Source organism: Pterocles gutturalis, unplaced genomic scaffold (genome assembly GCF_000699245.1).
Source record: "Pterocles gutturalis isolate BGI_N339 unplaced genomic scaffold, ASM69924v1 scaffold12220, whole genome shotgun sequence".
NCBI lineage: Eukaryota > Metazoa > Chordata > Aves > Pterocliformes > Pteroclidae > Pterocles > Pterocles gutturalis.
Genome location: NW_010138333.1, coordinates 5,205 through 29,400, shown reverse-complemented (window position 1 = coordinate 29,400; position 24,196 = coordinate 5,205). Strand labels below are relative to the sequence as shown.

The 24,196-nt window shown below is 39.9% G+C and overlaps 1 protein-coding gene across 1 annotated transcript; it reads left to right on the top strand.

The window, feature by feature from the left end:
* Positions 1 to 2,593: 2,593 nt before the first annotated feature.
* Positions 2,594 to 23,174, top strand: LOC104457954 (rab GTPase-activating protein 1-like; the record flags this gene model as incomplete). The annotated part of the gene is made up of 12 exons (XM_010082967.1): positions 2,594 to 2,796; positions 8,396 to 8,630; positions 9,145 to 9,349; positions 9,996 to 10,170; positions 10,509 to 10,666; positions 12,981 to 13,091; positions 14,165 to 14,231; positions 15,216 to 15,318; positions 16,536 to 16,705; positions 18,944 to 19,118; positions 20,084 to 20,177; positions 23,024 to 23,174. Coding segments are annotated over exons 1-12 (1,794 nt in total), but the record flags the coding sequence as incomplete, so codon positions are not given.
* Positions 23,175 to 24,196: the final 1,022 nt, after the last annotated feature.

Below are 24,196 nucleotides of genomic sequence, written 5' to 3'. Positions count from 1 at the left end.
CTTCTTGTGAGAAACATTAAAACTTGGGATCTGCGCTTGGCTGGGGTCTTTGCTCTTACCTCTCTGAACGGTGAGAACAGAAAGCTTCGGTTCTTAGACGAGTTGCAGGTATTACTAGAGAGCGCTGTCACCGCTGTTGTTTGTTCTTGCTTTTGATTCCAGAGGAGTCATAGGCCTGCCACGCTTAATAGCTCTGCTGGTCTTTGATGTGTGCCCTGCCAGGCTGGCCCATGTTTTAGTGAGCTCATTTCTGTTTTTGATTCTGCCGTTGTGAAATTTCTGATTCGGGTAGAATGATCCATGCCGCAATCTGCACGGACCAGAGCGACAGCGAGGAACAGAGGAAATAAAACGCATGCAAAGCAAAGTATGGGAATATGGAAATTCTGATTAACTTCAGGCAACATTTTAGCATTTTGAGTATTTGAAGACTCTGCTTTTGCACCTTGACTGTTTGAGCATTGATCCGATGAACCCCTGTGGCCGGTTGGGTAGTTGAGCCTTGCTTGCTGCTGCATCACTAATAAACAAAAGCTTACAGTAGGCTACTGCACTGTACCCTTTCCTGTGCTCTCTTGCCTTGTGTAATTTCAGTAAGGCTTTTGCTCAATGTGAGGTTGGCGAAGTTGGGCTAATCAGGACCTTCTGCTGTTGCAATTCTGCATTGTGAAACTGGTTAGGGCTCAGGCTGAGAAAGCTGTGCCGCGGGATCGAGTGCGGTGTCTGCTTAGAGGAGTGCGCAAAAGCACAGCGTCGTCCTTCTTTAATTGACGTTAATCTTGGTGAAAGGTGTTGGATTGAAAGACTTGGAAATAGGTGAAATGAACGCTTAAAGACAGAGGCACTATACCAAAATAAATTGCTAAATTGATCCTTGCCTAGATGATCTTTACAGCTGCTTGTGATCAAAGCCCGCTCTTCTCCTCGTGCTGTGTTAGCGTGGCAGATGGGTTTGCACCGTTTGAATGAAAACAGTAAAGCCAAAGGGATAGTAAGGGTTTGAAACTTATTTTTAGTCTGTGTTTCAATATATTTGATTTAGTCACTTTCAGATGATCTCTGTATTACGTAGATGGTGCAATAAGGAACATCTATGGAAATGTTTTAATGTGAATTCTTAAAACAAAAGCATCTTTAAAAATGAGAGCTCTGCCCTACCACCTTTAAGGTACATGTAAGTAATACCAGATAGACACGTGCAGTGGGTCAAGCTTAAAGAATATCTGCATTTCTCAGCCAGTAATTCTCATTGAAAGTCAGTGGATCTTAAAACATTATTTGAAAAGGATATCTAAAGGATATCTAAAGGATATCTTTTAGATGCTTTTGGAAATGAAACCCAACAGTCATAGGGATATCATTATTCATGAACAGCCCATATCCATTCTTCCTCTTACGCACCGCTTCAGTTGTCCAGTGAAACATGTTTCAGGACCATGAAGTGACTCGGTTAGGAAAGTAATCAGGTTAAAAATAACCCAGAGGAAAAAAAAATTGTTGTCCTCCTGGCAGATTTTCAGGTCCTGTTGGTGGCTGTGGAGAGAAGGGTATTGATAGAAATAAAAGCAGGCTTTGCTATTTTTGGTGCATTGTTCTTCGTTCAGAGAGGAATGCGATGAGCCGTGCTTGTGGACATGCCAGCTTCCTCCGCTGCTGGGCTGCTCTGTTGGGAGCCAGGTTGGGACAGTGCTCCACTGCATAGAAAGCATAGCTTGAGGCTGAAAAACTCTTGGGTTTGGTCCTGCTTGGGAGTATGTAAAGACCTAAGCCATGGTGATAAGGGTATATTTGGATTTCTGGAAAATTTAATCACCCATTTTTATCACGGCAGTGTGTTTTGAGCCATGGATTCTGAGAATCTGTGCTGTAAAGTTCAAGGTGTGCAGCTGAACTTCACCTCTTGTTCCTTTCTTCAAATGCCTCTCGGTGCCAGTTCCAGCTTTTTAAAGTCCTCTGTTGGCTCTGGTTCTCAGTACTGATCCAGCCTGCGCTGTTCTTCCTGCTTCTTGGAACTCTGTTCTTTTATTGTTCCTTACAGTACAGAAGATTCAGCCTAGATTCATTAAATGCTGCATGTCCCGAGGTTTTAGAGCATCTTTACCACAAAATATCAAGAGTAAGATCTAACTCTTGTTTTGGGGGGAAGAGAATGTGAGTGCAGCATACAGTGAGCTCTGAGAGCTGCAAAAGTAATTTTTGTGTGAACACAGGTGAAGGCAGACAGCATCTGAAGAAAGTAAATGGACTTCATAGCTCTGGCCTTAATACGAGTCCTTTACCAGCAGGTGTGGTGTGTGTCCCAAGGGCCTGTTTTGTGCTATGTGTAGAAAATGGTGTCTGACATAATCGTGAAATACTGGAAAAAGATTATTGACTTCCCTTTTGTGAGCTTTGGAAATCAGTGCTCTAACTGTAGCATGCTGCTGAGCAAAACCAAAGCAGGGCCATGAGTGTACGCTGGCAGAAGAGTTGTAGCTTGGTCACACTGTCAGAGGGTTACTTTGTAGAACTAGCCAGCAAGCTTCTGAAAAGAAACATTTGAGCATTTTAGCATAAAGTTTTATATAAGTATTTTTATGATTTTTGTTTTTCAGGAGTTTATAAAATATTTAATCTCATTCATGAATCGAACTTCCTTTTTAAGTCATGGATGACAAGGCTTCTGTTGGAAAAATCAGTGTCTCTTCAGACTCGGTATCCACTCTTAACAGTGAAGATTTTGTCTTGGTTTCCAGGCAAGGGGATGAAACACCATCTACAAATAATGGTAGTGATGATGAAAAAACAGGACTGAAGGTAAGAATCAATAACCTGAGTTTGTTCCCTATTCTTCTAAATCACACTAACCGTAGAGAGCTTAAAGAGGGACTTCTTTATTGTGGAAAACTTAACAGAAGGGAGAACTTATTCAAGAATCAATTTTGCAGTAATTTCTGCATTACTTTTGCGGATGTCAGAGGTGATAATTAGGTTTTGAGTAAGAGCTCTCTCCATCACTACCTGTGGGGTTTTTTCCCACTTCGCAGAATCTTTCAATAAAGTGCTTAGGATGAAACAGATGGACTGTCAAGAACTTGGAACTGTGATTTTATCACAGCTTTCGGATAGAAAGCAATATTAACATACGCTTGATTGGACCATATCTGTTAGTTCAAACATGTATTAAAGTTTTCCCCAATGTGAAATGTTCTCTTTAAGAAATGTAGCAGTGTAGCTATAACTAACAGCTTGGCATGAATCTGAGAGTACAAGCCTGTGTGGTAGGCTTGTGTGAATTGGAAGGGCATTGACATCTTGTCGCTTTTAAAAGTGTTCTGAAAAGAGACCCTTATCACTCTTTTTTTTTTTTTTTTTTTTTTTGGCTAGTTAAAGAAAATCTTTCATCCCAATTTGTATTTCACCAGTCTTTAAGCAAAGTGACACAAGTAAGGTGCTCACTCCAATTTCCGTCATTTTAATGTGTTGAAAACTGGATCCTTCCCAGAGTGAGTCAAATTAGTCTGTTCTTTGTAGGAGATGGAAAGAGATAATCCACCATCGCAAGAAACTGAAGTCTACAGTCACATCTATGTCTTCAAAATAATGCCTTTAAAGATGATAAGAAATCATGTGTTCTGCATGTTGAACTGAGTGTTCCTCTTGTCCTCAGCAGCAATTGTAGCAGAGACTTTATTGAACGTTTCTTGGTGCTTTTGCTCATCTTGCTGTTAACTCCCAACTGTTTTGGTGGTTTTTCTTGTATTCCTTTGAGTCCTGGACGAGACATGCCATTATAGTGGCTACTTTCTTTTACACAGGACTTCAAGCTAATTCTGTTAGTTAAGAGTCTCAAGATCTTTTGCCTAATCTGGCAAAAATGTTCACTTATTTTTTGCTGTTGCAAAAGATTGCCACTTCATATCATAGGATAGTCTAAAAAAATTTGAAATTTTCTTGAACACTCAGCCTGGTGATCTATAAAAGCTGCTGAAAGACTGTAACCTCCTGCTTGTCTTTCTAGATGCTGCAGATACCAGCAGCTATAAACACGAATTCAGAGTGTCTCCGTAGCGGTGCTTACCTTGAGAATGCTTATCTGGTGGTGTGTGTCCTTAACTCCCAACATTGTGATACATCGTTTGAGACCCCAGAAGACAGACACGATCAACCAGATTTTCCATTCCATCCTGTTATTCCCAAAGAAAATTTGGAAGCATGAAATGCTGTAGTCTGCAACACTTCTTGCTCCACGTGGGAGCTGTTTGTGTTGCTGGTCTGACAGGTGCCTGTGGCTGTCGTGCAGTGTCTGTGACTCACTGTGTCCTGCTCAGTACAACCAGAGAAATTGCAAATATTTCAGAGAAGAATATCCTTAATCAATTTCAAACTGACTCCTGAAACTTCTTAAATTTTCCTCATGTGTTTACTTCCAAGGTGGTTATAAAGTGCTGGCTATGGGTATGCTGGCTCTCTGAATGAGGAGAGAAGAACCTTAGCACTGCTGCCTCCTCATCATCATCAGTAAATGAAATTACGCTGTTCCCTGATGTGGCACTGAATGTCACAGAGCTTTGCAGGTCTGAAAGATAAGCTTCTTTATGAAGTTGGTGCCCAAACAGCACAATCCTTGAACAAAGTGATTCACCTTGAGCCTTTCAGTATTCCAGAGTCTGTGCAGTTTGGTTAATGGCTGCGACCTGAGGGATGAATGGAAACATGAGGGCTTAGATCAGGAGTCAGTGTGCAGCCCGAGTACTCCTGTACAGGGATCTTCCTGTTCACCTCCCTCCTTCTGCCCAAATTGGTGAAAACTTTTAACAGAGGAGATGGGAAGAACACTTTTTAGCTCTTCTTAGGGACAGAAATTGTCCTTTGGTATTGCTCTACAAGAAAAGAGAGATACTCCCTTAGAGTATGGCTTTGTTCTTGCTGTCTTTTTTTTCAGCTCGCAAATAGTAATTCAGCAGCCAGTTTTATTGTGGTGTTAAACTGTTTATCTGCATGCATGGATAAGTGGAGTTGTGAAGGTTGTTGTTGGTATCTAAGAAGTACTGTCACCGTGATATCTAAGTGTTTAAGTAGGATATGGAGAGTTAATATTAACTGTACAACATGAGAACTGAGGTTATGTATTTCATAGGAACATATGAGTTAATTTTTTTTCAGGGAGAGGCAATTGCTTTGGTATTTGTAACCACGTTAATTTGTTTGTATCTGTCAAAACCCATTTGGTTTGATGTGTCCACTAAAAAAAACAGGTAATAACTTCAGGTTCATATGTGAGCAGGTGCTGTTTCTTTCTAAAAGCAGTTTGAGGATCTTTCACTTGCTAAGCACAGTCTGAGGATGGTGCTAGAAGTTTAGGCTTGCGTTTGCTGAGCGGCAGGGTGTGAAATTTGTGCATCACATCTGAGGCTCTCATTTTAAAGTTGTTGACATGCTGTAGTTTTAAATAATAGTGCTGTGGACTGGATCAACACACTTTTTTTTTTGTTGTTGTTTCTCAAGTCCAGACAGATAAATATTTCTTCTGAATGCAATCGGAAACCATGTTTTCCTTCAGTTGGTCGTAGTTAATAGTTGTGTTTTTGCTTTTTGTCTATGCTGAAATACATGGTTCAAACAATTTAAAAAGCGGTTGTCAGTGATTGTTTTCCAGAAATATAATTTGGTAGCTGTCTCAGCTTTCCAGTATTGTTTCTGTGTCTGCTTTTGCCTGCTGCCAGTGGGGCTGAACTGGACTGACAAAAGCCTTGCTTCTGGAGCACACTGTAGAACAGGTTCTTGACCTACACGGTACCACGAGACCTCTCCCAGCAGAGGGCTGCAGCACGTGCATCGGGAGATGGGAATAAACTACAGTTCGAATAAATCCCTCGTGTTGCTCTAAAGGAGGTTTGGAAGGAGGCTACGTCCTATTTAAAGGTTAAATAAAATTAGTTTCCAGTTTTGTGAGAAGCAGTGAAAACCGTGACTAGGGTAAATGGTTTCTTTCCTCTATCTCAAGCAAACCTACATGAAGCGCTTATTAGATCCACCTTGTTCATTCTGCCCTTGGTTCTGCCGCACCCTGTCCTGCTGCCTCTTACTGTTTTCCTGGGTTGCAGCGAAGTTTCCAACATGGTTACATCTTAATGTGCACTGTTCCCATGATGTGGTGAATTTATACGGTTGCGTAAGAGGCTGTGGTTGCCCTGAAGTCAGTCTCAGTTTGTGTTTTAAGCCTTGTTTCTTGGGCAGGGGGCTTGTTGCACTTGGCTGTTCGGGCCATGGGAACAGCAGAGCTCCTCCAGCCCAGAAGTACATTTGCGCTGTCTTTTAGAATTCTCTTTTGAGGGTAGTCTGGGCTGAGAAGGAAGGGTTTCTTGGAGGGATTCTTTTAAATTACTTTTAAAATGAAGGTTTTGGTGGTGAGGTTTTAGAATATTTATGGGACAGATTTTTTTTTCTTTTTGTGTGCCTATTTCCTGTCACACTATACAACTCAGACTTGTGTTTTACTTGTCACTACTGTTTTTAGGAACTTTTATTCTGAAGATCACATTTTATAGGGAAGTATCTAAGTGGAAATTATTGATACTGATTGTTTTACCAAGTACAGCAGATCACCGTTCAGACTTTTTTGGGTTGTAAGCTTGATGGAGTAGAAGACTTTTCATGTGCATTTTATGTTAATACCATACAACATTTAATTCTCACTGGATATAAATCCCTTGCAGTCCTTTCCCAAACCCAAACGGAAGTCTGTTTAATCGCTGTGAGCAAAAGTATACGATATGCAGGTTTTTGCCAGAATGAGTTTTAACTTTGAGTTTCGTAGAAAACAGGTCCGGTAAATTAGAAGTTACTTTAGGTTTTTTGATATATAGACTTTAATGGAGCTGGCAGGACATCATAATTGATTCATTATGTTTTGTTGCAAAACATATAAACTGTGTCCAGTCAAGTAACTTGAAGCATCTTCCATCCTCATCATCATCTTTCTGATGAATGGCTGCAAAGACCTGAATAGTAAGCTTGATACTTCAAGGGATTATGCTTGATGACCACATGCTTGTGCAAGTATTTGCGTTGCTTCCGTGATCTCACTGTAGTTGTTCCTGAGACACACCTTGTGGAAACGCACAAACAGATATTTAAGTGACATCTGATATTTTGCTCATAGTATATTTAATTCATTGCAAGTCTCACCCATGTGCACGAAGGTGTTCTATTATCTGTTCCAGTGCTATTTCAGCAATCTTAACTGGACATCAGGTTGATTTATTTACTGTTAAAATCTGAGAACCTTGGCCATTGCCTCAGATACTTGCAAGACAGTTTAATTTTCTACTATGAGACGCTAGGTTTGGGGCAGATGGGATTTGCTTCAATACTGAGATTGAGTTATGGGCAGATTTGTCTGCTCTCTATTCTTCCTCCTGTTTTCAACCACTTCCTTTCTTTACTGCCTTATTTTAAAGATACAAAAAAAATATTTAGTAAGATTTCCTTTCCAGTCTTTTTAAGAACTTGGGGTAGTTGCACAATTTTATTAGCTTGTGTGTAGCATCTTAAGTCAGTCAGCTTACAGAGATGTAAGGATGCATATCTGCTCATAGGGTTGAATTTTGTTACCAACAGTAATAACCAGCAGCAGCTGAAGTGTTGGAATCGGGTACCTCTCCCTGGCTGCCATCTGGTAAAACACTTCCATAAACTCCATTTCCATGCTTAATTTCTAAACTGTGTAAAGCATCAGTCACTTCCCTATTAATTGCAGAGGAATGGATAAAGTTTCCTCAGATACAGTATCTGAGAGTTTCCTGAAATCAATGTCTTCGTCCTCTTTCTAGCTTAGGACCAAATTTCGCACCATTTAGGTTGCTTCACACTTTCATGTTGACTTCAATGAGTGCAAAGTCAGGCTGTAGATGAGTGTTAGGAAATAACACTACCTCTTCTCCTCAACGTGACGGCTTAATCCTGTTCCAGATTCTTCTCTTCCCGTGAAACCTTGCTTTCGCACCCATGAACCACGTAGCATGTTTAATTATATTTGGTCCTTTCTATCTTGTGCTGAGAATTAGTACAGACCACTGTACTGTGGACATCTCTAAGTTTCTTCTGTCATAAGCTAGTTTTTGTAGTTGGTGATTAAAGACTAGTTTTAAAGTAGTCTCCTCATTTTTTTCATTACTAGAAAATTCCTGCTTTGAGCTTGTTGGTTTGTTAAAGCAGGGAGGATAATCCGTCCGTACTGGTTAGCATTTGTACAATGCAGTTTGTGTTTACAGTTGTCACTAGGTTAAATTTGTTAACTGCTGCTTTGGGTGGCAGAAGAAGCCATAGGAATGATCCTGTGCCTGAGGAGTATTATTTTTCACTTGAACAGTCTTTTTTTTTTTTTTGTGTCCCAACTCTGTTTGTGGCTTAGATTGTGGGGAATGGAAGCGAACAGCAGCTGCAGAGAGAACTTGAAGACGTGCTGATGGACCCACCCATGGAAGATCAGTCAAGTGACCAGGACCATGGAGAAGAAGTTAGGACTGATGGAGATGGGGAAGAACCTGTTGTCTTTGAAGCTTCTGCATCCTCTACCATTAACCCAGTGTCGGTTGCAGGACTCCAGAAACCAGAAATGAGTTTGCCAGTGAAACCATCCCAGGGAGGTTAGAAAAAAATGGGGAATGCCTGGTGATATGATGTGGGGAAAGGAAGGAGAAGTTAGGTACAGGTGTGTCCAGCCACCTTTCCCCCTTTCTCCTGTTAGAATCACCCAGCGCAGTAAACGCCAGGTTGTGTGATGCAAGTACCGTATGCTGACCTGTCCTCTCTTCTGAAAACGCAGGCTGTACGAACCTTGAGATGTATGCAGAATTACTATGCCTACTTACCTGGCTATATAAAATATTGGTTTGTTTAGCTCGTCTGTGCATCTTACTGCTGTAATGAAAGTCAGTGCGCTCTTGTATTGAAAAGAAGCCCTTTGAGTGAACTGATTGCAGAGTTGGGATAGCTGAATTGCTTTCTGCCATCACTAACTCACTCTCAGGCAGGGTTTTCCTGTAGCGTCTTGGCCTGACCTGACTTTCTGTGTTTCTTGGTCGCTTTTGTCATTTAGTTAATGACGAGTCAGCCTCTGATAATTTACTTACGTATGTTCAACTTTGTGTCTCCCCCTAGACTGCGAGGATTTGAGCCCTTTTACACCTGTGACAGATGAGGACAGCGTGGTGTTCAGCAAGCTCACCTACTTGGGCTGTGCCTCTGTGAACGCTCCCCGGAGTGAAGTGGAAGCCCTCAGAATGATGTCCATCTTACGAAGCCAGTGCCAGATCTCTTTAGATGTGACTCTGTCAGTGCCTAACGTCTCTGAAGGAACAGTGAGGTGCGAAGCTCGCTCAGGTGTACTCTGTGACTTTGTGCGTTTGATCTTTTTTCCTTTTAGCAAAGGAAGCAAGCTTCCAGTTTACCTGGGAGGAGACATGAGCATCTTGGGATTTTGTTTAGTGGAAAAAGTGGGTTTTAAGATCTGAGAAAAGCGATGCTTTGAAATTGTTCACCAAAGACATTTTATGCTCAAGGATCAGTATGAAATGTTATGGTGACCCAAGGTGTCCCAGAAGCCATAGTGGGAGTACACTGTGGAAACACTTTGAAAACACTTTGGAAATAGCCTGGAAAGTATTTAGTTTGTAGGGCTGGAAAATGACTGATACATGAGGCTTAACAGGACAGGGCTATCCACTGCTGCATGTTAGTGTAGCTTTTTGAAGGCTAAGCCCTGAAAACTGTGGGGAATTTACTGGTGCAAATGTCTGTTGCATTGTACCTTTTTACGTTGTTCAATTTAAATGTAATTATAATTATTCTGGTCAAGCTTTGTAGTAAATAACAGTCAGGAGCTAGTTTCTTTGTGATATACTTTCTCCAGTAGCTATGAAATTGTTAGAGCTTGCAAGTTAGTGTCTAGTGGAAATAATTCTTCTAAAGCTGCAAGCTTTGTTTTTTTTTCTCTCTCTCTCTTTTAACAGACTTTTAGATCCTCAGACAAACACAGAAATAGCAAATTATCCAATCTATAAAATCCTTTTCTGTGTACGAGGGCATGACGGAACCCCTGAAAGTGATTGCTTTGCTTTCACTGAAAGCCACTACAATGCAGAACTCTTCAGGATTCATGTCTTCCGATGTGAAATCCAAGAGGCTGTAAGTTGAATCTTTTTGTCAAATGATAATTATGTACATGTAAACATTACTACTGAAATGAAGTGGAACAATTTCAGGCACTTTACAAGTAATGTAATTCATCACTTCTGGCTTTTTTCTACCCCAAGGTAAGATAATTGTAGAAACCTCAGATATGAAATAAGAATAGTTTATCCTTTCAGGAGGTGTAGAAAGCCAGTTAATTAGATGCTAAAACGGAATTATTTTCCTGCAGTTACTTCTCATTCTATTATTTAGTGAAAATTCAGGTAGGTTTCAGCTGTTGCATACTGTATGTCTGTAGCTTTCTGATCTTTTCTCGGTGCCATCTAATGCAGGTGAGCCGAATACTGTACAGCTTTGCCACTGCCTTCCGTCGTTCTGCCAAACAAACTCCGCTCTCAGCCATCGCCACCCCACAGACTCCAGACAGTGATATTTTCACCTTCTCCGTGTCACTGGAAATCAAAGAAGATGATGGGAAAGGTTATTTCAGGTATAGATTCATCATTCCTGTGCATACAGCATCTGGTTCTGTTGGAAAGTGAGTGAATAGAGAGTGTGAGTCTGAGCTGGTCCCTAAATTCCCTTTTTGAAAGTTCCCTATTCTAATTTAAATGAATCTCAGACATCATTTGTTGTCAGAGGTCATCAATAGTGGTTCTCCTTGGCTTTGCTAGGATCTGTTTCATTAAGATACTCACCTGTTCTGATCTGTAAAATAGTGTTTCTTTCAAAAAAGCTTTACAAACAAAGCTTACCTCTGTTTCTAACTGGTTCTGTTTTCTGACCCAGTTCTCAAAATTTAATTTAATTTTACCTAATTTTTCTTCCTGAGCCAGTGTTGTTATGAAGTGGTGCTGTAGGGTGAGGGTGTCAGAGCAGCTTTACGCGTTCTCTCAGTTGGTGCTGTTTTCATGTTAAGTCTCATGGTGGATGAACTTGGTTTCTAAAAAGACCTCTTTTAATTTATGCTAAAAGGTTTGTTTTGGTTTGGGTTTTTTTTCTGCTTAGCCTATACGGAGTGCCCTTAGCTGTTTTACGTAACCTTTTATAGTGTTCTGTAATTGCTGAAGTGCCTTTATTTATTTCTGAAGTGTCTGCCAAATACTCTGACCTGTTGAGCACGTTGGCTCCTAGCCACAGCTTCAGAGATGTTTTTCTTCTTGGATTTACATCCAGCTCAAATCTTCTTTATTAAATAAATAAAGAAATCCCTTAATAACCCAGTATTTATTCAGCACTCCAAAGGACTGCTCAAGTTTTGAAACTGCAGAATGATTTAGCTCAGGGCCTGAGCCTGAACGATAGGATGGTTCTTGAGCTTGGCTGCAGCAGCGGCCGCCGGGGAGCACGGCAGGTTCTTCCAGCGTGGCTGCAGCACACGGTGGTACCCACGTGAAGTTCCATCTTACTGGCTTTGATGCTTACATGGTTTCCAGAAGCTGTGCTGCTGAGAGCTGTTTCAGTCCTCGCCAGCTCCGGTGTGCCAGCGTGGACTGCAGCCTTTGCGATGGAGATGGAGCTAAAGATCTTCTCAGCCCCAAAAATACAGTTGCATTAGGGGTGGAACAGGGCATTTGTTTAAAAGCTGTGTGCCTACTCTGTACAAGGTGAAGAAAAGTGTATTTTTGCCTCCAGCTAAGCAGAATCCTACCTACACCACACCTACAGTCCAGGTTTCAGCTCAAAAGCAAGCTTTCTCAGCTTGACACCAATCCTCATGCGACCCTTCGCGTGCAGACCCGTACTCACCTGGAAGCTGAGAGAACGCTTTCACATCCTCAGTCCCTGATCTCAGTCTTGAATGTACCTGACCCTGTCTTGACTCATCGACCTTTGCCTGTCACGCTGGGTCACTACCGGTGCATTTCGGTCATGCCAGGGAAATGCGCTCTGACTGCATGGACAGGCTGTGGGTGTGTAAATCCACTGTCCAGGCCCTGGAGACATTTTTTTAGGCAGGCTGCCATTCCCTGGCCCGGCTGAGCACCTGCTGTCAGAAAATGAACCCAAGTTTTATTGGAGGTGTTAAACTCATTGCTGCGGCAATACTCCGCGGTCCATTTTGCAACTCCTGGGAGTAACAATGCATAGTTTGAAAGTCTGAAATAAAATAAGGATTATTTTATATCCAAGGCAAAAGGGAACATGTGGTTGACTTGAAAAGAAACTCAGAACCCAACAGTCTCAGTTTGTCCAGTATTTACTGCGACTGTGCTGCTCAACAGGGAATATTGATACTAAAGCTTTCGTGTGTGTATGGGCATGGAAGCGTAATTTTAGGTTTTTCCACCACAACACACTGTCCCCTCTTTTTGCAGCTTTTAGAAGGTGCTCTCTAGAGAAAAAATAAGGGAAATAGTCTAAAGATGGTGCACTCTCTTGGCTTGTTGGCTTATCATGTGCCCCTGCAGCCACCTCCCTTGTGAAAAAAAGCGATACAGGGTTTCTTATAAGCACTTGCTTAACAGATAATACTTGCATGTTATATGGGGAATCAATGTTTAGAAACTTCCATGAAACGCTGCTGGAAGTCTCCCAATACTCAGCGACGCAGTATAAAAACACAGCTTTTTATTTTGAAAATGAAGTGTCCTTGGTTTCCACCTGATGATGATGAAATCACATCACCTAGTTGTGTTGCTGTTTCTTTCGTGTTGCTGATTGCAGTGTGCAAGGAAGAAAGGTCTTGACTGCTTTTGTGTGAGAAGCTGGCTTCACCAAGTGTCTGATGCTGTTTTTGATACATGCAAGGAGTACAGATAAATGACGCTCTGCGTTTTTTTTCCTTTCCTGGTAAATAACAGTGCGGTTCCCAAAGACAAGGACAGGCAATGCTTTAAACTCCGCCAAGGAATTGATAAGAAGATAGTGATTTATGTCCAACAGACAACTAATAAAGAGCTTGCTATTGAGAGGTAATTGCATTGATTTTTTAATTTTTTTTAATTCTTTGTCTATTTGATGTTTTATGCTCTTTCCTCAGAGGCAGCAGATTAGTAATTGTTCTGTGAATACTCCATTTGTGTATTTAACTCCACACCTCTCTCTTGAGATCAGATGGGTTTGTTCAGCGTGTGTGTGACACGGGGCTCAATGCAGGCACAGTCAAACCTTGCACAGATCCTGTTGTGGAATCAGTGGCTGCATCCCCTCTAAATACCCATTTCAAAATATTTTTTAAAAACATATTGCTTTTATTTTCTGTGGCCAGTTTGCTGAGGCTATCATCAGTGACTGAGCTCGTTCCATGTGCTTTCCTTTCATCTCTGTTGCCTCTGAGAACATTGTTGTGTGTACGCTTTGAATCTGCCACAGTCGGGAATTCTGGAATATGAAGCTGGGAGAGCTCAGATTTCAAATCTTTCCCCGCAGTTTTTGACTGCTTACGTACAGAGTTTAGCACAGCTCATACTGCAGAGCAAAGACACAGCTCCTGTCAGCCTTTGTCGTCTGAAATGAAACGCGGGACTGCGGTGAACCAGGGGGTGAAGTGGAATATACCTGTGTGGGCCAAAAGTCTTTGTGAAATGAAACCATAAAAGACAGGCCCTTGCACTTCGTCTGGAATTTCCTGATTCTTGTGTGTATCAAAGGGTAAATTCTATGCAAATATGTCTCAAAAGAAAAAAAAAAAAAGAAGAATGCAGGCCAAGCTGTCCTGTGGGATAGGGCACCCCTGTTAGCAGTGTCTGTTTTACGCTGTTCTTGCGCACAAAGATAATTGAACAACTTTCCAGGACACTGTAGGCAAGGTAAAATCATATTGTAAAATATGTGAGATCTTGCTTGTCATTTTTAATATCAGCTTGACATTGTTTTGCTTGACATGCTTGATGCTGCTTTCAGATGTCAAGGTTTGTTGATGTTTGCTGTTGGATTCATGGGCTGCTGGTGAGGTATGACAGCAAATATTTAGATAAGGAATGTTAATGGTTTGTTTCTGAGTAAGTCTAATTTTTGCAGTTTAATCTTTTGCCTGGCTTTGCAGATGTTTTGGCCTGCTCCTTAGCCGTGGGAAAGATGTTCGGAGTGGTGACATGCACCTTTTAGATTTGGTAAGGATCTTTTATTAACAAAATTCAGCGACAGTTTTGGTGACAGTTGTGCATGATCTCAGGATAGATGGAAAAGACTGAGATGCTTCTGCACACGTGTTGATGGGGATTAATGCTGTAGCTTGTGCTCTTGAGGGCGAGGCTCTGGGCAGCTGGGTTGAATCCCTTCCTCTGCTGCAGAGTTAGAATATGATGCTTGGTCAAGGGAGTTGCCCAATTTTGCAGTCAGTCAGGGGTCTGAAATAAGAAACACAGAACCTTATTTTTAGAAGTGCTGAATGTTAAGGAGCTGTGCTTTGAACATAAAAAGTTTGATAGCATGCTTACCACTGTAAAAAACTGAGGCCTGAGCAGCTTCACGTGTGACACTGAGGATTAGTGAGCATTTCAGTTTTACAACTCGCTTTTCCATCTATAAAATGATAACAGAGATCATCTGACTTCACTAAGTGTGTTGTGAAAACAAACTCGCTGGTATTTATGAAGTAGTGCTCATTACAGTGAGTACCACAAAAGGTCCACTACTGCATGAATAATTCTGCTTTTTACCAGGCAGAAAATAGGGGAAAACAGACACACTGAACACTGAAGATAAAATACTGACTTAGTTCCTAATAGCTGAATAACATGTGTTTTGTATGCTGCGTAAAGCTGGATCTCAAGATGTTTTAGACTAAAATGTATTTTATAAAATAGCTACTTAGGAGAAAATAAAGCACATCTGGTGTATTAAAACATCTTAGTGATGTAGAAGGTGTGTTAATGTAAAACATCTGCCAATTACAAGTTCAGCAGTTAGTGAGAGAGTGTTCTGATTTAATTTGTTTTCTTGTATTAGAGGCAGTGAACTACATCCCCTAAGTTCTTGATTAAAGCCTCGTATGTTAAATGCTTTACCACTTGGGCAGGTGTTTCTTCTGAGACTTCATAATAGAGAGATTTCTTTAATTTAAATGAAAACACATAAACTTACCTTGTTTCCAGGAGTCCATGGGTAAAAGTTCTGATGGGAAATCATACGTGATCACTGGGAGCTGGAATCAAAAGTCTCCACATTTCCAGTTTGTAAATGAAGAAACACCAAAAGGTAGGAGAACTCTGCTGGTGTTATCCCTGGCCAGGGCACCTGGCTTACATAGTGGCCATCGAATCAGTTCTCTCTTCTTGTAAGATGAATCCTGCAAAAAGACTTTCTTTGTGGTAGGGAACATATTCTCAGAAAGTAGGATGCTAGATGTAACATAAAAATCTAAACAAAATAGAAGGCTGGAAGAAGACTGCTGTGTTGGGTAACAATGCCTTGTGAGAATAACTGTCCCAGTAGGAGGCTGTATGGGTGTGGGGACAGGACGCAGATGCTTTGTGCACCATTGGAGCTCCTTAAGAATCCCTTTGAGAATTGCACTGAATGACTGTTGCAGATTTCTTCTTTGCGTGGTTTCTGTGATCCGTTCAGATTTTTCTGAATCCAAGTTTTTAATTAAAAAAGAAGGATTCCTGTACCTATGAAAATGAAAGTAAAACATTCCCAACTGTAATTGGAAAATAGCTGATGCTGCACTGCTGTCTTGAGTCCTGAAACAGATTACTTCTTTTAAGATGTCAGCTGAATTATCATCTTTTCAATCTATTGTCATGCTTGCATGCCAAAGGTTGGGGAAGTTAATGGAAATTGACTGGACAAAGTCATGAAAGCCAGCAGCTGGGTACAGCTGGGGACAATCTGCTGCTAGATTGAATGCCGTCCTAGGAAAGGACACAATTTGTCATTTAGCAGCAGAAGAGATCTCGCAGGTCACCAGGTCCAGTTGCCTTCTATTGCAGTATCATGCTGTATAGTCAGTTTTCTGAATCTCACAGCTGAGATGGTCTTAAATGGTACCTTTAGTATGGTGGGTCTTAACTGTTGTCTAAGTAATTTATGAAAACAAAAAGCAGCTAACATGTAATTAGGCCAGATGGCAAGAGATCTGCACTGTGGCATTAAGCATATAGATCCTTTATAATATTTAATTAAGATTTTTGATACATTTCAGTGGAATTTGAGAAAGCAAAATTTTTATTGTCTTTAATAAGATAATTTTCTTGGCTTGAAGACTTAAGGTTTTTGTACTCTCTAGTGAATAGTAGATAGTCATCTTATTTTCCTGATTTGAAACTTGGAGGTTTTTGAGATATTAAATTAGGGAAAAAATTGAATTTTGCAAAAAAGTTTATTTTGTTCTTTGTTAGTTGGAAAGAGGTTATAGAATACTTTGTTTGAAATATTTATTTTAATACTATCACTTAGTTTTTTCTTTCTAGATAAAGTATTGTTCATGACTACCGCTGTGGATTTGGTGATAACTGAGGTTCAGGAACCTGTTCGATTCATTCTGGAAACTAAAGTCAGAGTTTGTTCACCTAATGAGAGATTGTTCTGGCCCTTCAGCAAACGTAGCTCTACTGAAAATTTTTTCCTAAAATTGAAACAGGTAACACTTTAAAAAATAAATAAATAAATGAAATCTACAGTTAATCTGGGATTTGACAAGGTTGTTTTTCAAATACAGCTGTGGTATGGTCAGTTATATTGTTTGGAGAATTGAGAGGTAGGTTTATGGTATAATGCTGAATAAATACAAATTAATTGGAAGTAAAGGTGGATTGTAGTTATTAGTGAAATTCTGATCTGCCAACACTATGGTTGTTCCTCCCTATGACTGGTAAAACCTTTAGTAATACAAGGTTCGTATTTCAACATCTTGCTCCTGAATCAAAGAGGTACAATAAATGCTCTTCAATTTTAGAAAAGCTGTCCTTCGTTACGCTAATTGTTGCTGTCTACCTAAAGTTCCCATAAAGAGCTGGATGTCCTCATTTGAAAGCAAATTTTGACAGCTTTGATGAGACTGCAAAGTTACATTGAGGCTTACAGATTTTCCAGCCAAACTAGAGAAATAAAAGGAACAGAGGATTTATATGCAAACCAGGGCTACGCTGAGAGTTGCTTGCATAAGGGTACAGTAGGGTAAGTATGTAAAATTAAGGGTTGAGAGAGAGAAAAAGGCTTTATTATAATCCTGGTGACATGCTATCTCATATGTCACTAAATTGATTTTGTCATACAAATCCAATATCTTTATTTTTTGTTAGATGAGCAAACATCCACCTGAAATCAGAAAAATAGTTATTTTTTTGTGAAAGTCCATTTTCCCCTTTGTATGGAAGCAGAGATTTTGCACATAGCCCAGGTTTCCCCTGGGGAAAAAAAAATCCAAGCAACCACAAAAAATCCCTAGAACTTGTTAAAAACTTTTACTGTCTTTTACAACTTACTTATTTACCCTATCTACTAAAAAGGAAAGGATTCTTTCTGTTCAGGATATTAGTAATAACAGCACTAGACAATAACTTGATCTCAAAGGCTGGAAAGTTGAAGGTCCAAGTCACTGAAGGGATGATGTACTTGGAAGTCACTGCCATTCTCCTGCTTTAGGAATTATTGTTCTGTAATGGAAGTCCTGTTCAAAGAAATGCAAATATATCGAAGCAAGTAACAATGTGGATGTACGTGCTCTCTCAAGGTTTAATAATTCTGGGCACAGCCCATAAAAGCAAGGCTGGAGTCCTGATTTCTTGATAAGGGTTTTTTTTTTAGAGAGGTTTTGAATTAAATAAGAGGCTTTTCTTAGTTCTTTTTGCACTTGTCTGAAAGTGTGAGCAAATAATGGCATCTTGGTAGTAACAAAGATGAGGTTCACTGAGGATTCTTTTTCGTGTATGCCCTATTTTTTATATAAAATATTTCAAAATTTCCTTCAAAACTTAAGGTAGAGAAGTTCTTCATGGATGAGATCAGTCTTTTTATTTAGGATATTTTTGAGGTGGAGCATGGAGATTTTGAACAGTTAAGGCTGTTGGGCTATAAATATTCTACAACCTCCAAAAGGTGCCTTTTCTGTTTGGCGATTTAAAGGAAGCTTATCTTACTTAGCTAATTCTGTATCTTTTGTTTACCAAATTCACAAGCATTGTGACTTACCTTCACTAGTTTTTTTTTTGTTGTTTTTTTTCCCCAAAGGCACTGTCAGTTTTTCCAGCTTCCAATGTTTACTAATGGAAGATTATAAAAATTCATAGTGAAATCAACAAATATAGAACATAGTGCCTGATAAGCCTGGAAGGGAAACCTGTTTCTATGGAGTCATGATTAGCCTATTAAAAATACAGCTGTGTAGAATTGGCTTATCTTACTTTGGCAGTGTTTCTTTATTCGGAAATGGTGAAAGCAGAGGGATTTTATTTGCTTAGATTACATCTAGTGATTTAGTCATTTTTAGTTCTGATGCATTTTTCTTCATTTTTAATACTCCAAAGGATAAAACTGAGCACTGGGAGCTTAGACTAGAGTATAATTATAAATCTTATTTCCCTCTTCACCTTCCCTTTTCTACTGTCTATTTTTATTAATTTATGAAAAAAAAAGTTCTATTAAAATTTTAGAACCACTTCACAAAGAAAAATCTTCCTTTAAAGGAAAGGAAAGTATCAAAGTTTTGAAAGTTAAGGGGAAAACAGGGCCACACAGTGGACTTTGGGGTCCTGCAGCAGTGTATACACAGATACATGTCTTGGAAGCATCACTGAAGACAATTGCCATGGTGCAAAAATAAATATGAACAATTTTTATTAAAGCTTTTCTCAGTAAAATGAAGCTTCTTGTTTCCTAGATAAAGCAGAAGGACAGAAAGAATAACTCAGACACATTATATGAAGTGGTGTGCCTAGAAAGTGAATCAGAAAGGGAGAGAAGGAAAACTACAGCAAGCCCCTCTCTTCGACTGCCCCAGTCTGGCTCGCAGGGCTCGATGATTCCTTCTCCTCCAGAGGATGATGAAGAGGAAGGTAAGAAGTGGATTGTATGCTCAATCTTTTCCAGACAGAATCTAGCCTATTGATTTGTTTTTTTCTTGCTTTAATGCTGTGAGTGTTTGATAACCAGTAGCCCTGCTGGTTCCTGGATCAGGCTGTCCCCTGTCTGACACTTCTGTGTCTCAGCTTTTCTCAGCCCAGGCCTCCTGAAGCCTCCAGTGTGATATATTTGGAACAATGTAAAAAGAGGCTGCTAAACATTTGGGATTATCATGTAGCTTCTGCCCCTCCCTGAGCAGCTGTGAACAGATTTGAGAGTAAAAATGAGAAGCTGATATTATTTGGAAATAGAAGCAAGCAGCATGCTTCAGCGAAGGGGCGAGTGGAGACATCTGTAATGCATCAAACTGTACCAGGACCTGCCCAGCTTGAAACTTAATGCGTTTTCAAGATCTTTTTGTCTGCTTTTAAAAAATTCTCTTAAACCAAAATATGGACTAGTTCTGAGTATATAAACATGTGGCCTCACAGCTCTGAGCTGAGTTTCTGCTTTTTCACTTTGTGTGCTGGCCTTCCATGTGGCCTTGGGTGGATTGTTTCACTTCTGTGCTTTAATTTCCCTTTTGGGGTGGTGGGGAAGGAGGGGAGGTCGGTTTGAAATTAACTCCTTTGCAAAGTGTTATTCATTAGCAATCGCTAACCACTATGCTAAACCCCAGCGGTACTGTTTTCCAGACCAGGAACATATACGTATTTTTTGTTTACTGGTACAACTTGCAGTATGGCAAGAGTTTGCTGACAAGTTCAGGTGTCAGTAGAGAAAGCATAGATTTAATGAAAAAGAAGGTATTTCCTCAATAATGCAAAACCAATGTTGACTGCTGTATCACTGAAATGTGTTTTTTGTAGATGGATGCCGTTAGGAGAGCAACATTTAAAGCGGTAAAGGTAGAGTAATGGCTGGTGATCTGACAGCATCTCCTCTGTTCTGTTGGCAGACAATGACGAACCCCTCTTAAGTGGTTCTGGAGATGTTTCCAAAGAGTGTGCAGAAAAAATCCTTGAGACATGGGGAGAGCTGCTGTCCAAATGGTAAGTGGCAAAATCACATTGTGAAAATTACGATTGTGAATATTCTCAGTCTGTTTGCTCCTTCTGCTTGGAGTTTTTGTTATTTCCAGAAGCCAGCTGAGATGAGACGAGTATGGATTTAGTCCTCTTCCGTCCCCATGACAGCCCTTATTCACTGTCTTCGTGTTTTCTGATTTCTTCAGAGGGTGTTTTAAGTATTTTCATTTTTGAGTGCATGTTTAAATACTGTATAGAAATTCACTTATGCTGTGTCATTAGGCGTTTCTCTCACAAGTATGTTACTTACCTGTGAATTTCACTGGGATTTTGTTAAAGAAAACTCAAAGCGAAGTAGTATAAAGAAAATGCAGCTCTTCTTTTGTCTTTATTTTCCATAGATCACTTCCATTTCCCTCTGTAATTCGGAGGTAGTTCACAGCCAATTTTTCCTGCAGCTGTCATATCTTGGTAACTGTAGCTTCAAATTATGGGAGATTTGTACTTGGATAGCGAAGATGCTTTTCCTCCCTCATCTAAAGAAAGATGGCTCCAGAGCTTGCCAAGAGGGAAGTACATGAGCTCTTCTGTTTTTTTTCCTAGAAAATGCCAATTTACAAGAAGAATATTTCTTGAGAGTCAAGTTGCTCATGCAACACCTGTCCTCCTTTCATGAGAATCTTTTATTCATCTTGAAGTAGCCTGAGCAGTTCTGAGAAGGTGATGCTGATTATTGCAAAATTCAGTGTTTTTTTCCACAAGGGGGGATGACAGGCACAACATCAGATTCAGCTCAAATATGCTTCATCTTGACTCTGGCTTTAGTTGTTGCCTTCTGCTTCCTCGTGCTACCGAGCAGCAGGGCAAGGGGCGTGCAGCAAATCGAGGATCTGAAGAGAATACCAGATGTAAGGAGCAGGACAGCAGAGATTAGAGTGAATCAGGTGCTTTAGTGACCTCTTAGCCAGGTTATAACAATTTTGCATTCTTTTTAATTTTCTGTAATTTCTTAGTACTCATTTGAATAAGCACTTTTACTTCCAATTTGGTATTGCGCTAATTTGGTAGGAGAGCAGACATCAGAAACGGACCCATTCGTAAGAAGGGGGAGGCTGTGGCAGAACGATACATGATCCCTTTCCCTCCCTCTCCTAGACTTGTAGAAACAGCTTTAACAGATGAGCTCTGTGCATCTGCTGCTGTGGGAAAGTTTCTTTCAACTTGAATTTTTTTATACTTCTTCTAAGGGCTCAGGGATAATTAAGACACCTGACTCCCATTGAAAATGTTTTGGCAGCTCTAAGAGGATATGAAGTGCTTCTGTGCTAATGCTGGCAACAACTTAGTATGTGTTAAAGGGCTTTTCTTCTTAACTAAAACGGAGTATTTGGAAGCAATGATCCTTGAGCTTTTAACATAAGAGGATTGAAAATCATAAAAATCAGAGTTCAGGTAGTTTCATTTTCTAGAATCCTGTAATTAGATTTGTATAGCAATTAAATATGCATTGGTATTTTGTGATTTCTAAATAATATTTGGCTGATATTTCACAGCTGCTGAGTCACATAATTTTCTAATTTCAAAATAGCTTGGAAGAATCTAGCAGTGTGCGGCTTTTAGTGTACAGCCTTATAGTTCATGGCTGGCTGTATTCAGTGCGATGTTGTGCTTATTCTGATCTGAGATTAAGGCAAAGCAGCTTCATAGGCCTTTATAAAGAATTTGGTTATTTTGTATATAACGAGTATTTTATATAAATATTTTATATCTTTATACATTATAAAGGTATAATAAATGCTCTATAAACATATGATATGTGTAGATATGAATGTCCATAGCTATAAATGTAACTATTATATAAATGTTATTTTTATTGTAGTTGATTTTTTTGAGAGAAAGCAAAGTGGAGGAGGACACGATGGTACTTTGTTCTGTGCAATAGATACTGATTTAGATGTCCGCATTGCTAGTCTCTGGATTACTGTGTTGGAACCCTGTAAACTGGAGATGGGCAACAAGGAGTCCCAGTCTATGTAAAATTATCATCCACATATCTGTTAGACTGTTAACAACAATTATTCAATACTAGTTCATTGTTAGGAAGATAATGTGGTCGATATGACAGAAGTTCAGGTTTTCTCCTGGCTTCGTCTGTCAGTCCTCTTAATCGTTTTACCTAGAAGTTTGTTTTCTAGTAACTGCAGAAAAAATAAGTAATTTCTTTGATTTAAGTCCTCTGTGTCTTTTGAGGATTTTATGTATAAGCCACGAATGGACTGTTCGGCTCAGCTTTCTGTAACTGCATAAATTCTGTGTGGGTTTAGTTTTTACAACTTACCGTGCTGTAATTTATGAGCTGTCACCAGTCTCCCTTGAAAAACTGTTGAGATGGGACTAGCTTCTACAGTGGAAGCTGCTTAAGTGCATGGATGTAGTTCGATAACCATGTGAGATTTTTAAAAGACGTCTGTTTGCCTGCCTTCTCTCCCTCCCTCAGCTGGAAGGTCGCCTGCCTGCTCGCGTGTAGGAAGCCTGGAGAGCAGTGTACGCTTCTGCAAACAGTTCTCATTTTGGTGTAGTTTGAGCTTGGAATCTTACACAGTGTGGTGTCTGTCCTCTGGTTCTAGTTTTTGCTGGAGTGTTTTCGTTTGTTGAGTGTTTTATATTACATTGAACTTTAATGGGAATAGTTTGGAAAGTGCTTCTCGAAATCTGTTTAGTTCGTAACTTTAATTTCACTTACTCTGGCACTAGATGGACTGTCTTGAAGATCTCTCATTTGACATATTTGATGTCACACATCGGTTGTTGCCCGTGCACTCGTTTATTTGTGTTTGGATAATGGTAACAATGCCTTCACCTCCACCCAGGCACCTCAACTTGAGCGTGAGGCCAAAGACGTTGTCGGCGCTGGTGCGAAGCGGTGTCCCGGAGGCACTAAGAGGAGAGGTGTGGCAGCTGCTGGCAGGGTGTCATAACAACGATCACCTGGTGGAGAAATACCGAATTCTCATCACAAAGGTAGAATGCTTTTTTTCCTCTTCCTTCCTGTATCTTAAGGAATGGCCATGCAGAGACTTCCGAGCATGTACTCTTGCTTAAAGGTTCATGAGTGTGTCTGAATAGAGCGTATCAGCTAGTAAGGATAATTCAATCCTTTCTCCAACAAAAAACCCTAACATGCAGTGCTAGTTGTGGCATTATCTTTACTTTGAGTGCTTTCTTTTTAATAGTCCTACTTCTGTTTCACTCAGATAAGTTCTGAGTTAGTTTGTCAAAAATTAATTGCTTTTGTAATTGAGAGAGATTCAGGGAGCTCATTTCCTTTGCTTGTTTGGCTTTCCCGAATGAAAGCTGAATTACTCTTTATTGTCTTAACATTTATGCTAAAAATCCAGCGCTTGTTGAAACTGCAGCCTTTTTTTAGTAGAAAAAACAGAACACTTTGGACATTTTTGCACTAGGCAGCAGTTTTTTAACTTCTCATCTTGAATCATGACCTCAGTAATGTAGGAAAAGTAAATAAGAATCATACATACAGGCATCGTTTGGTGTTTCCCAAAGTTCTAGAGTAACAAATGGGTCACAAAATGAAATGTCACTTCCTTATCCAGAAAATGGATATTGACCATTATCTGTATAGTTACGTTGTATTTTACTGCTTTCATCAAACATCAAGTCAGAAGGACTATACTAGAAATTATTAATAATGCAACTTTAGTACAAATATAACAGAAATTATTTACCAGTTCAACTGAATCAGCCTTTGTATATCTATGTTCTGATGGTACAGATTTGCAAGGAGCAATTAAAAATCTTATTTTGAGGGCAAGAGGGCTTCTAAAATTAAACTCTTTCTGCTGGAATCATGCAGGAAGGATCCTACGTGATTTGAATGAATCATGGTAGATTAGCTAAAAATGTTCTGCCCTAAGTACTTTCACACACTTACTGAGTATAGAAGAAAGTTGATCTGAATTCCTTAATGTTGGTACGTGCATTGTAGAGCTATAACTTGGATTTTATGGTGAGTAAATCATACA